Source organism: Anolis sagrei, chromosome 2, assembly GCF_037176765.1.
Source record: "Anolis sagrei isolate rAnoSag1 chromosome 2, rAnoSag1.mat, whole genome shotgun sequence".
NCBI lineage: Eukaryota > Metazoa > Chordata > Lepidosauria > Squamata > Dactyloidae > Anolis > Anolis sagrei.
In genome coordinates, this window is record NC_090022.1 from 252,646,279 (window position 1) to 252,660,805 (window position 14,527).

Below are 14,527 nucleotides of genomic sequence, written 5' to 3' on the forward strand. Positions count from 1 at the left end.
TAGACCCAATAATATATTATTCATGGAAAGCTATTGCACTAAAATTATTTTCTACATTTGAAGAAGAGGGGTTGTTATCTACTTGTTCCTATTTAAAAGTGCTTGTTGATAATTTATGGTATATCTTCTTTTTCTACTGGACAAAGTTCATAACAATTTTGGACTATTTATCTCAGTGTCTTCAATTTTCAAATGGTTTTAAGTCATTGTTCATGTTTGTTTTTGGAGGGAATTATCCCATGGGAGTGCGTTTTTAAGGCATTCTGCAGCCACCTCACTTGATAAAAGATGGATAATTATTATCAACCTGGATGAAGGACAAAGCAGTACTTTCTTTCTCCCTCGGGTACTGAGCACATCTGACTGATTGAAGTCTCTGTGGCAACCCTTGAGTGTCCTCTTGCAGTTGGTTCTGGGCATCCCCTTGAGCCCAACATCTGTCAAAGACCTGGTCAGTAGGCAATTCCCATCAGCTCCAGATTTGAACAATTGCAATTCCTGACATCTAGGAACTCCCATCACATCCAGATTTGCCCAGGCTTCAACTCCCATCAACTCCAGATCTGACTGAGCTGCAACTCATGTTTCTCCTAACTCAGTGGTTCCCAACCTTTTTTTTTTTTTTACCAAGGCCCACTTGACCAGGGACCACTTTGACCTGGCACCACTTAACCAGGAACCACTCTCCAACATTAGTACCAAAAAGGGGCAGGGCTGTTCAGCTCTGCAGAAAGGAGTAGAAATAAAATAAAGATAAATAAATAAATAAATAAATAAATAAATAAATAAATAAATAAGAAGATGGTTTGCGGTCTGGATTTTTGTTCTCATGACCCACTGCTGGGCTGCACCCCACAGGTTGATAACCACTGTCCTAATCGGTCACTGGGATGATGGGACTGCAATTTCCATCATCCCCAGTGTGGCTCGCGAAGAGGTAAGGATGTTGGGAGATGCATTCTGGAAAGTAGGCTGTCTGACTGCTTTGAAGGAGAACAGCATTCTCATTCATGGGTGAAACTAACATGGCTCTCCAGATGTGAGTGGACTACAATTCCCATCAACCTCTGTCAATCCCCCCCCCCCAAACCCCATCAATATTTTAAATTGGACCATAAAGGGTATGTGTGCCAAGTTTGGTCCAGATCCATCAAGCCATGGAGGAGTCTTTGTGATTCAAATATACATATAAAAACACATGCTTTGACTTTTATATAGAGAAATGACAAAATGTAAATGTTTATATATAAGAATAATAACAATATTCCTTTTCATGCCTGCTTAGGCAGTTCTTAGTAGATGTTGCAATCTAGATAAGCTAAAAGAAGAGGTTCATGGTCTAGGGATGCTCCTGGACCCATCATTACTCCTTTATGACCATGTGGTTTCTGTGTCCAGACTTGCACCCTTACCCAAAAAAAGCAGATAAAAAAGTTGCGACTGCCTCCATATTGATAACTGCTGTGTCTGTATCATTAATCAACTGCACCAACTTCCAGTTTGTTTACAAGCCCAATTTAAGGACCTGGTTTTGAAATACAAAGCCAAAAATAGCTTGTGGCCAGGAAATCTGAAAGACAGTATTCTCACATATAAACCTGCCAGATAGTCCATATTCGATCACCTCAAATAGCTTGGTAAGTTAATTATACAAATTTCTCATTAGCCAAGTTGGTGCATCTACACTGCAGTTTTTAATTGTTGTGGCTCAATTCTGTGAAATGTTGGGAGTTCAGGTTTGGGAAGGACCAGCATATTAGCAGAGAAGATTTGAGACCTTATAAAACTACAGATTCCCATGATTCCATAGCATGGAGCCATGGCAGTTAAAGTAATGTCAAACTGCATTAATTTTACAGTGTAGATGCAGTGTAAGTAGTTAACTTTTTCCTGAGCGAAGTTGGGCTGGCTCCAACCAAAGTTTACTAAAACCAAAGTTAGCTGTGAAGACTATTTTAGCTGAATGTGCATTTTTATAACTAACATTTTGAATGTTTGTCTATGACTCTGGAAACAAGGGCGTGCTCAATCATGTGAACCTACTGGGTGACCTTGGACATGCCACATTCTCTCAACCTCAGGGAAAGCGAGGGTAAAGCCTCCTCTGAAAATGCCAAAAAAAACTGCAAGAGGGTCATCTTAGGGCCATAAGTCAGAAACTACTTGAAGGTGCACAACAACTTAGTGCAAATAAAAAACTGAGAAGCCCTGCCCAGTTCGATTTATCTATAGGATGAGAACGAGCATAGTGTGGCAGTTTGAGCACTGGAGTTTGTCTCTGGAGAACAACAGGGTTCAAATCTCTGCTCAGTCCTGGAAACCCACTAGTGATCTTAGGTAAGTCACATTATCTCAATCTTGGGAATTGCCAGTAATTTTCCATGACCGAGAAGGGATTAAAATCCTTGAAGGAAGGCTGAGAACATTGGACTAGGGACCTCATCACATTACAGGGGACAGCAGGGCATGTCAAGGAGCAGCAGGGTGAATCTGTTGTCCAATGGCTCGGATCACTCCCTTGCCCATCACACGCTGTAAAAGTGTACCTTTCATGCGTGCAACCGCCACTGTCCCCATGATTTCCTATCTGAACAAAATATCCTATGTTCAGATTTCCCCCTCTTACCACACTTCAAAAGTAGATGTGCGATATGTGATGAGATCCGGCAAGTTCTGTGCCGGCTGCGTAGACAAAGTGTTCTATGACAGGGAATTTTCCCTATGTGATGAGGTCCTATGACTCTGGAGACTAGGACTTGAATTAAGCCATTAAAACCCAATGGATTATTTTGGGCAAGACAACCTCTCAGCCTCAGAAGATAGCAATGGCAAGCCTCCTTTGAACAAACCTTGTCAAGAAAATTCCATAATAGGTTCAATTTAGTTTGGCCTTAAGTCAGAAATGACTTGAAAGCACACAACCACCACAATCAGTAGGATTCAATATTAATCTTCGATTTTCCCCAGTTCATCTTCTTTCTTTCCCTTCAACATAGTGATTTTTTAATGAAGTCAGCAGAATCCCCAACTTTGTCTGGTTCAGCAGCTTCATTCAATGTCAGGATGAAAGGCGGGACTGCCTTTCCTTTGGTGAGCCTCTCCTGCCAGCCGGTAGGTGGGTGTCTTGAACAGAAGAAAGCCCTCGGAAGGCCTCTGTCCGCCTGCCTCTCCAGCTAATTAGCTCAGCCTCCAACAAAGATAAGTGAGCCAAGGAGGGGGACCCCCTGAAGGGTCTTTTGAATCTGAGCAATGTCTGATTGGCAGATGTTGAAAGAGATTCTTCAGTAATCCAGTTCATCAATGAACTGCATACATTCAGGACTCTACGGGACAGAGTCAGGCATGTGGACACTTGCTGGATGCAGCCTCGAAAAAGAGAGACCAAGATGGACAGAACCTTGGAATCGCTACAACATATAATCTCCCAAGCCTTGCCTCACCGGGATCCTGCCCTGGCATTTAAAGACTGTGAGTACCAAACAAAGTTTCTGAACTTTTGTGGGGATGCTTTGCATTCATGCCAAAGAGCTACCTGTGCCTCTGGAATGTCTTAGGGAAGTTTGTCGAATATATTGATTCCATTTTACAAATTTCAGGATATCTTTGCATCTGCATGTCCCCATATGTGTGATATTGAAATTATACTATTACTGACCACTGTTCTACTATCTTTTTAATGTAAAAGAACTCAGGAAACTGCTTTTCTTCGATTCTCATTTGTTTAACGTATCTGTGGTTAAAAAATGTACAACTTTTACTCCACTTACTATTTCTATGACTTGAAGGGCTTGATATATTTTATTTTAAAATACTGCAAAACACTGATATTTATACATTTACACTATTAAACATGATTTTAAAATCAGAGTTTACATTATCTCTAAATAAACAGAGCATGTGCTTGTTATAATGCTCTACCCTCTTTCTCTCTCTTTCTCGCGCACACACCTGCTTAGGGCACATTGCCTCTTTGTGCTGCATCCCAAAACAGTCCTATCAGTATGAACCAAGTCTATGTTTTCTAATTAATATGGTCACTAAAGGTTTCCAAATTTAGTTATAAAAATATTTTCAATTAACTCTTTTCAGTATGAATTTGGCTTTCATGTAATGCAGCTGAAGCTTTGGTAATTCCTGGCTTCAATTGATTTAACTCACGATTTCTGCAAGGATACATTGCTGCTTTGTATTAGAAAGCATGAGAATCTAGTCCATAATCACTTGATTCTGTGGTCAGGAAAGCAAAATTCCTGAATGTTATGCAGAAATCCAACTCCAACGTTTTGCAAAATTTCTCATGATGAATCAATTCACTTAGAGCTGTTTTATCTCTCCACTGTGTGTTTTTCTCCAAACCATTGTTTACATAGAATTTGTTGTAATTTTAGCTCAAATTACTCAATTGCTGTCTTTGTTGGATAACATTTCATACAGAAACTTAAGTCTCCCCTACATTAGCCTCCTTGTATTATGTGAAAGATACTTTTTTCAAAGTGTCTGTGTAATATCTTTGTCAGTAGTAATGTTGAGCGTTAGTCACTCCAGCCTTGTGCATTCTTTCTCAATGTATATGAAATGGATGGGTTTTAAACAAGCAGTTTGTGAGAGCAGAGTTATGTATCGGTGATTCCTTATGCAGTTTGACAGAAATCAAGAGTTAGACAGATAAACAAACATAAATAGAGCTTCCTAGGCCACCCAGAAGAAAACCTTCATGCTGTTATTGCAGACCCCTGATAAACTGATTTTTTTAAAATTCGGAAACCTTGTTAGAGCAGATGCATCTTATAAGCAGAAAGAATCTGATCTAGAAAAAGGTGGGAGAAATTTCCCCTCCACCCCAACCATTGCTGCAGATTCCTGAAGATCGTCTGACAAGGTTTTGATTGAAAGTGTATGTACTGACCGCTCAGACAAAGTTATTGTGACCACCCACGGATCCCTGGGCTGCTAGGATGGCTATAATAAAGCAGAAAACACATGCCAGACACAATGGAGTTGAATATCGTTTTCAGCAGAATCACAAGTTGGGGTTATCCATTAAAAATACTTTTTCTGATGGAAAAAAGCAACATCTTTCAGATGCAGATATAGCACCCTTAAATATATTTCATTTGTTATGGACTTTAGCCTGTTATGAGCTGTTGCATGCTAATACGTCCCCTTATTCTAAAAGGGAATTAAGCCCAAGTGCCGCATAATATTTCAAAAGACTGAATTTTAAATATAGTTTACATCTTCCTTTTTCAGCCACTTCAAAAAAGGGTGTCAGAATTGGGGGGGGCAACTCCAAGGGATAACAAGTGGTAATGAGGCTGACATAAAATAATTTCTAATGACCTTATTTAACCCCCAACTTTTTCAGCTACAGTGCAGTAAGACCTATTATTAGCATGGATTAAATCCTTGTTATCCTGATGATTATTTTGCTAATTTTTTGTACCTCCCATCGATTTTTTTCTGGCGTTATCCCAGGTGGTATTCAAACTGCAATTCAAGTAGTATTCTCTGTTTAAGATACACTCACCAAACTTAATTGTGATATATTAATGATCGAGGGAGATATTTCATTTCCATGCTGTATTTTATACCTTTCCTGCTCCCTTGGAAATGATTGTGGGGTGGATGAAGCTGGGGTTTAACTTAAAATATGTTCATTCATTCATTCAAATGTTGTTTCTGTTAGCATAGCATGGGATACAATCCTTTAAAAGACCATGGGCCCTTCCACCCATGCCCTATATACCAAGATCTGATTCCAGGTTTTTTTTGTTTATCCCAGATTAGCTGGCAGTGCAGACTCACATAATCCACTTTAAAGCAGAAAACCTTGGATCGGATCCTGGGATATAGGGCATGTCTAGAAGGGCCCTATCATTCTGTAATGTATTTGGGATTTCTATCACCCTTTGGAAATGGCTATGGAGGCCATGTGTTGGAACTTAAAATGCAGAATATGTTCTGAACCAGGGTGGCAAATTTTATTTTAGTATTAGCATCTATGAGAGATACCATATTAAACAAAAAACAAAAAAACCAAAATCTCTCATTTTGATCAATAACATTAATTTTTTCACAAACAAAATGTGTTGCTGTTTTGTGCCTTCAAATTATTTCTTACTATGATAACCTTAAGTTGAACTTATCATGAGATTTTCTTGGCATATTGGCCTTCCTATAAGACCGAAAGTATGTGTCTTGCCAAAGGTGACTCCTTGGGTTTCCATGGTTGAACAGGGATTTGAACATTGGTTTCCAATGTCTATTGTTCAAACCAGTACATGTGCTGGCTCTCAGCAGAAAGAATACCTCACATCATTTGGTGAATAACATAAATTTCCCCATAACCAAGAATAAAAATGACAGAATAACTGTTATTTCATGAAATCACTTCTGGTAACAATATATTGCAATGGATGAAACAATGGTCTTCCAAAAGCAAGCTGCTGTTACACCAAGACTAAAGGTAGCACCAAAAGCAGTCATTCTAAACCTGTGTGTCCCCAGATGTCTTAGCTTACAACTCCCAGAAATCCCATCCAGTTTACCAGCTGTTAGAGTTTCTGGGAGTTGGAGGCCAAAACATCTGGGGACCAATAGGTTGAGAACCACTGTCCTAAAGCAAAAAGGGAAAGAGTTCATTGGATGCACTTCAGAAGTCTGTTTGCAAGGTCTGGGTGGCGGGGGCTACATAAATATAGCACCATGATTCAACTTCAGCTGATGTAGTTTCATGAGGAACTAAAACCCTTCAGCTGGGAATTCTAAATACATCTTCTAGCCTAAATAACCCAAGGAATCAGGTCCTGTCCAACTTTAGATGTTAAGCAGCATCACCTCTGGTGAGTATTTGAATAGGACCACCAATTTATACCAAGTGTTGTATGCTATAGTTCACTTGTGAGCATTCCTTGCCTTAGAAAGCCTAATGATATTAATGGGGTCACTAAAAGTAAGCAGGCAACTTCTAGGCACATAAACACACAAACTGTAAACCCCATAATTCCATGTGGTGTTAGCACAGTACTATAATTATGTCAAGTACCAGGTTTCTGAAACAGATCTGACCGATTTGTCACAGAGAGGAAGTCCATGTCAACAGGGTGCTCCTTCGAAATGCCAGCCTGGTCATGTTTGTGTGCTATGTCTTTGGCGGTTTCAAGGTCAGCCAGAGGTAACTAAATCACATCCAGATTAGAACCACACTGTTTGATGAATCCTCTACTCAAAGTCTATTCCAAATTGTATTTGGTTTGCCTTTCAGAAGATTAAAGATGCCTCAGGGGCTTCTAAACTTTTGTAGGTCCAGAACATTATTTATGAAAACTACAAACATTTTTTTGTGAACTAAACTAGGCAGATGAACACTTTCCCATGAATTTTCAACATAACATGGTCATTTATCCAGCAACACTCTTCCCACTGATTCCCATTGATTGTATTCATCATCCTGAAATCAGTTGGATGTTTGAACCAACAAGTAAGACTCATTCAGGGCTCACTTAGGATACCAATTCTGTTTTTGAAATTGTCTTTCACAATCTGCAGCTGGAGAAGGCCAAGATCTCAAGCTGAAATGACACATTCTTCACAAAGCCACTAGGATCTTAAAAAAGAAATGGGAAATACTCTGATGTTCAACAGGTACTAAAGAGATTAAGGAGTGATAAATCACCAGTAGCTACATCAGTTGAAAAAAGCGGAAAGCCTTAAGACCAGATATGCTTAAAGGTGGAAGCACAATTCTTCAGAGAGAAAATGTAGGAAAATCTGTTCTGAACAAGTTGTGGGGAAAGTGGGGAGTTGGATAATTATATATTGGCTTATTAAATAGAAGTATGGGGGGAAAAACAGGATATCAAACAATCTCAAATAGTCATTTGATATCCTGGTCCATTCAGATAATTTCAGAAACCAGAGTTAAGAAAAGACATTTTGGTTTGTCTGCTGCCTCACACAGCTTGAAGGGGCTGTGTCCTTGAGGATGACCTTTTTATATCTTGGCTAAGTATGTCAATATGTAATCAGCTCCAATGCAACCAGAGAGAAGAGCCTGCTTCTAATCTGACAGCCTTCATAGATCTGCAGCTCAAACCAATGAGTAAAGTCATCAGAAGTCCCTTTAACATGATTACCCACAGTATATAATCATATTTTAATTGGGTGCTCTTGGCATATGCATAGCTATCTCTCTTGTAAGCAAATGTGATTGGAAATCAGCTTAGACTCTTTGTTTTGCCTATTATGCACCAGGGTGGCAAGCCAAAAACTCATATTACATTGTTAGGATTGCATCCTCAACTTTTCACCTGGTAGGATCATTCTAATCAGTGAGGAGTCTTCTGGGTACAGGCACAGAGAGAAGAAGTATGCAACCCACAACTACATGCTGTGAAAAAATTGCTTGCTACTCTGAGTAGAAAATTGCTTGCATTTGCTCAGAACACCATGCTTATTACATAATCTATGGCCCCTTCTACACTGCCATATAAAATCCAGATTATCTGCTTTCAACTGGATTATATGGCAGTATAGACTCATATAATCCTGTTCAGGGTAGATAATGTGGATTATCTGATTGGATAATCTGGATTATATGGCAGCGTAGAAAGGACCTTAGTTGCTCTGACTGACCATTTAATCCAGGGGAAAGACAGAGGGAGTGCTACCCTGTTGATCTTCCCAGATCTCCCAGTGGTTTTTTATACCATGGATGATGGGATCTCATTTACAATACTGAAATGCTTTCAATGTAAGCATCTTTAAGTCTCCTTGTGGAGAGAAAAAGTGGGGTATAAATAAACACAATAACAATTACAATGACAATGAGTTTGTGAAATGAGAATAAATGACATTATATTACAGTGGTTCCATCCTGCCTAGAGGGCCAGTTGTGTAGTATTGGGGGATTCCTGTTCAGGCCCTTGGCTATTTAGCTGTGGGGTACCACAAGATTCCATCTTATTCCCCATGTCACTCAGTATCTTTCTATATGAAGCCATTGGATGAGGTCATAAGAAGATCTGGATCAGGTGCTATCACTATACTCATCACATTCAGTTCTATTTCTCCTTGGCCCTCGCCACATTGAAGTTGTTGATGTGGGAGACTCATGGTGCAGAAGGGCAAATCTGTTGCCCGGTATCCCACATCACCCACACCACCCACTTGCCCATCATTGTCACCATGATTCTCAACATGAACACAGGTAGTCTCCCGTGTTCAGGTTTCTCCCTCCTACCACGCTTCATTGACTCAGCCAACACGGAACCCCACCAGAAGTAGATGTGAGTCATGTGATGAGATGAAATGTGGTGGGATGGGGAATTTATTTAATGTGATGAGGTCCCTTGTTATCAGAGTCAACTAGGGCTTTGCAAGGCCAGTGACTGGATGTTCTCATGGGCTCTTATAGGCCAATAAACTGAAGCGGAATCCCAATAAGATTGTTCATGTGGATGACTGAGATACTTACGCTGTTACTTTCTGATGGTTCAATGTACACAAACTTTGTTTCATAAATGAATTTTGTATTTCAACTTTGGTCCCATCTCTAAAATATCAAATTACATACATTTATGCAAATACAGGTATTGTAAAATTTTAAAATTCAAAATCTTCTAGTCTCAAGCATTTTAGATAAGAGGTATTCAACCTATACCTAGTGTACTAATGTTTAAATCTCTCAACATTCCTGATGTGGCCCCTTAATACAATTCCTCATGTTGTGATGACCCCCAATCATAACATTATTTTAGTTGCTACTTCATAACTGTCATTTTGCTACTGTTATGAATTGTAATGTTCCAATATGCAGGATATATTTTCATTCACTGGAACAAATTTGACAAAAATACCCGGTACACCCAAATTTGAATACTGGTGGGGTTGCGGGGTGGGGAGGGGGTGGTTTTGTCATTTGGGAGTTAATTGCTGGGATTTATAGTTAACCTAAAATCAAAGAGCATTCTGAATTCCACCAATGATAAAATTGAACCAAATGAACCAAACCTGGCACACAGAATTCCCATGACCGAGAGAAAATACTGGAAGGGTTTGGTGGGCATTGACCTTGAGTTTTGGAGTTGTAGTTCACCTACATCCAGAGAGAACTGTGGACTCAAACAATGATGGATCTGGACCAAAGTTGGCACAAATCTGGTGAGTTTGGGGAAATAGACCTTGATATTTGAGAGTTCTAGTTGCTGGATTTATAGTTCACCTACAATCAAAGAGCATTCTGAACCTCATGAACAATAGGATTGGGAATTCCCACACAGAACCCCCATCACCAACAGAAAAAAAAGTGTTTTCTGATGGTCTTTGGTGACCCCTCTGACACCCCCTCATGGCCCCCCAGGGGTCCTGACCCCAGGTTGAGAAACACTGCTCTACACAAACAAGAACAGTGTCTCACCTCAACTATAGTGTTGTCTTCATCTGGAATTTTTAGTTTAAAAAATAACTTAATCCTCTGAACTGCCCTGAACCATTCTTCTCATAAAACTAAAAATCTCAGGATTCTGTATGTAGGATGAAGCCATGGCAGTTGGAATGTTACCAAACCGCTATAAATACTTGTGAAGTGTGGTTAATTCACTATCTTCTTCATAGAGAAGTGTGGGGCAACTTGACTACCTGCCTTGCTGGATTTGTGAAAAACCAAGATATACATACCATAAATCCAAAGGCTGTATTTCAAGACTGTTAAAAGCAGTATCTTGGCTTTATGAGACTGAGGTTCTTGTGAAGGACCACAAAAACCAACCAAACAAGGTAGTTTGTTGCCCAAACTGGCAGAAAAGAGACCACACATCAGCTGAAGAACTGGGGAGTCTGTTGTTTGAGCCGGGGATCACTAGGATTGATAGAGACATGTCAAAGCTGAAGTTTTGCAACCTAAACCAGCAGTATGAAATGGAGCCATAAGCCAGAGAATTTTTCATTGCCACAAACGAACCATTTATAAAGAACACACACATGGGAAGTATTTCCTGCTTAGTCAATTTTAAATTTTTAAAAGGAGCTTTTTTGGCAGAAGAAAGATTGTTTTAAGTAACTTGTCAGACTATTATTAAATAATCATTTGGCAGTGGCGAAAAATACAGGCTTTTGGAGTTTAATACTTTTAATATTTCAATTTTTTGAAGGAATATTCCTTTATGCAAGGCTACTAAAATTGTCTTCCATTTCCTCAATCAGTCTATGGCACGTAATCAGTAAAACCATATCATTTAAACAAATACTATAACTTATAAGTGCACCTTCTTGCAGCTGCCTCCCATTAGCAACTATAATTTAACACACACCTCACACTGGAATTGTAAAAGCCAGGCAAAGTTTGATGTGGCTGGATTATTTAAATGTGTAGACAGAGGAAAAACAATAGTGTAGACTGAAATAGTTATGTTATATAGGTATTAGACTTGTGCATTTGTATAGAACCGCTATCCGTTTCAGTTTGTCTCATTTGTATGGCCCCATTTTCATTTTTGAGCGCTGCTTCTGAAAATGGGGTCCTTTTTGAATGAGGTGTTTCATCCTTTTGTCCAAATGAACAAAACTTTTTGGACCATTGGCCAACATGGGCAGTCTTTCCAGGCTCCCCTTCCCCTCAGGACTAGAAATTATCATTTTGTGCTAAGACACAAAAGAGACATGCACAAGAAGTGGAAAAAGGGAGAAATCACCAAAGAAGAATTCAAACAAATAGCCAACACCTGTAGGGAAAAGGTCCGCAAGGCTAAAGCAAAAAACGAGCTCAGACTTGCCAGGGACATTAAAAACAATAAAAAGGGCTTCTATTCTTATGTCAGTAGAAAAAGGAAAAACAAGGAGGCGATAGGACCTCTTCGAGGAGAAGATGGGGCAATGCTGACAGGGGATAGGGAAAAGGCAGAACTACTTAATGCCTTCTTCGCCTCGGTCTTCTCACAAAAAGAGAGTCTTCAACCTCAGCAAGATGGAGTGGATGAGGGTTTGGAGGACATCCAACCCCAAATTGGGAAAGAAGTCGTCCAGGAATACCTGGCCGCTCTTAATGAGTTCAAGTCCCCAGGGCCAGATCAACTACACCCCAGAGTATTGAAGGAACTAGCGGAAGTCATTTTGGAACCATTGGCAACCATCTTTGAGAGTTCTTGGAGAACGAGAGAAGTTCCAGCAGATTGGAGGAGGGCCAATGTGGTCCCAATCTTCAAGAAGGGAAAAAAGGATGACCCAAACAACTACCGTCTGGTCAGCCTCACATCGATACCAGGCAAGATTCTGGAAAAGATTGTTAAGGAAGTGGTCTGCAAGCACTTAGAAACAAATGCGGTTATCGCTAATAGCCAACATGGATTTATCAAAAACAAGTCATGCCAGACTAATCTGATCTCTTTTTTCAATAGAGTTACAAGCTGGGTAGATGCGGGGAATGCCGTGGATGTAGCATACCTGGATTTCAGTAAGGCCTTCGACAAGGTCCCCCATGACCTTCTGGCAAGGAAACTAGTCCAATGTGGGGTAGGCAAAACTACGGTGAGGTGGATCTGTAATTGGTTAAATGGACGAACCCAGAGGGTGCTCACCAATGCTTCTTCTTCATCTTGGAAAGAAGTGCCAAGTGGAGTGCCGCAGGGTTCCATCCTGGGCCCGGTCCTGTTCAACATCTTTATTAATGACTTAGATGAAGGGTTAGAAGGCATGATCATCAAGTTTGCAGATGACACCAAATTGGGAGGGATAGCCAATACTCCAGAGGACAGGAGCAGGATTCAACGATCTTGACAGATTAGAGAGATGGGCCAAAACTAACAAAATGAAGTTCAACAGTGACAAATGCAAGATACTCCACTTTGGTAGGAAAAACGAAATGCAAAGATACAGAATGGGGGAGGCCTGGCTCGAGAGCAGTACGTGTGAAAAAGATCTTGGAGTCCTCGTGGACAACAAGTTAAACATGAGCCAACAATGTGATGTGGCGGCAAAAAAAGCCAATGGGATTTTGGCCTGCATCAATAGGAGCATAGTGTCTAGATCTAAGGAAGTAATGCTACCCCTCTATTCTGCTTTGGTTAGACCACATCTGGAATATTGTGTCCAATTCTGGGCACCACAATTCAAGAGAGATATTGACAAGCTGGAATGTGTCCAGAGGAGGGCGACTAAAATGATCAAGGGTCTAGAGAACAAGCCCTACGAGGAGCGGCTTAGGGAACTGGGCATGTTTAGCCTGAAGAAGAGAAGACTGAGAGGAGATATGATAGCCATGTATAAATATGTGAGAGGAAGCCACAGAGAGGAGGGAGCAAGCTTGTTTTCTGCTTCCTTGCAGACTAGGACTCGGAACAATGGCTTCAAACTACAAGAGAGGAAATTCCATCTGAACATTAGGAAGAACTTCCTGACGGTGAGAGCCATTCGGCAGTAGAACTCTCTGCCCTGGAGTGTGGTGGAGGCTCCTTCCTTGGAAGCTTTTAAGCAGAGGCTGGATGGCCATCTGTCAGGGGTGATTTGAATGCAATATTCCTGCTTCTTGGCAGGAGGTTGGACTGGATGGCCCATGAGGTCTCTTCCAACTCTTTGATTCTATGATTCTATACATGGAGGGCATATTGACCACTCTTAGTTCTCCAAGTTTTCTAACATTTAGCTCATCTCCCAATTTTTAGGGATTTTTTTCTCTTTCTATAAATAAAATCTCCTTAAAAACATTCCATCTTTCCCTTCCTCTCAATCTGCAAAGGAGCCCTGAGGTTAAAGGCAGGGCTTAAGATACCACTGATTCTGAGAGGTTTTCTTCTGCCTATGCAGAGGAGACTCGAGCTTAAAGGCAGGACTTAAGATACCATTGATTTGGAGAGGTTTTCCTCTGGATTTGCAGAGAAGACCTATAGCCTGGCAACATCACTGCTTTCTTGGTCTCTGAATGGCCCAAACACCTCCACCTCTTCCTCTGACACAAGAACTCCCTGGGTCACGTGAAGAAAGCTGAATGGCCCGAAAACCAAACAAAGAAATGGAAACCATGCATCTTTCTCTTTCATTTCACCTTTTGTTTCATCTGAAAATGGCTCTTTTGTTTTGTGCCATCCGAATGGATAGTATGAAATGAATACCTGAATGAAACAAATGGAACAAATACTGCACCCACCTCTAATAGGTATGGAAAAATAATATTAATTGCCATATTGCTTTTTATGGATGAAATTGTTTTAATAGCTATTTTTTGCTGGAATAACCAGCAAAAATGGGGGAAATGGTTTTCCTCCTTCAACTCCCCCTCCTCGACCATAAAATGGGCCAACCTTCTCTGTCTAGGCACCTTTTTGAAGTCCATCCAGGTAATAGAACAGTATAACAGCAACTGAAATGTGCACCTTTTTAAACCAAATTACAAAGAGTGAACTTTTTGCCACTCTGCTTACGTTCACCAGCAAATTGGGTTCAGGGTTTTGAAAATTGAGATGCACATTAGATTCAATGGCGCATTAGACTCGAGTAAATATAAGAATTTTGTTAATGAAAGGCAAATCCTGGATTT

The 14,527-nt window shown here is 40.3% G+C and overlaps 1 protein-coding gene across 1 annotated transcript in view; it reads left to right on the forward strand.

Annotated features, from left to right (window-relative positions):
* The first annotated feature begins 3,116 nt into the window (after positions 1-3,116).
* Positions 3,117-14,527, forward strand: part of LIX1 (limb and CNS expressed 1) — a 51,712-nt gene continuing 40,301 nt past the window's right edge. The window contains exon 1 of the mRNA XM_060761823.2: positions 3,117-3,468. Within this exon, the coding sequence (XP_060617806.2) occupies positions 3,360-3,468 (109 nt within the window). The 5' untranslated portion in view covers positions 3,117-3,359. The remainder of the gene's footprint in view (positions 3,469-14,527) is intronic.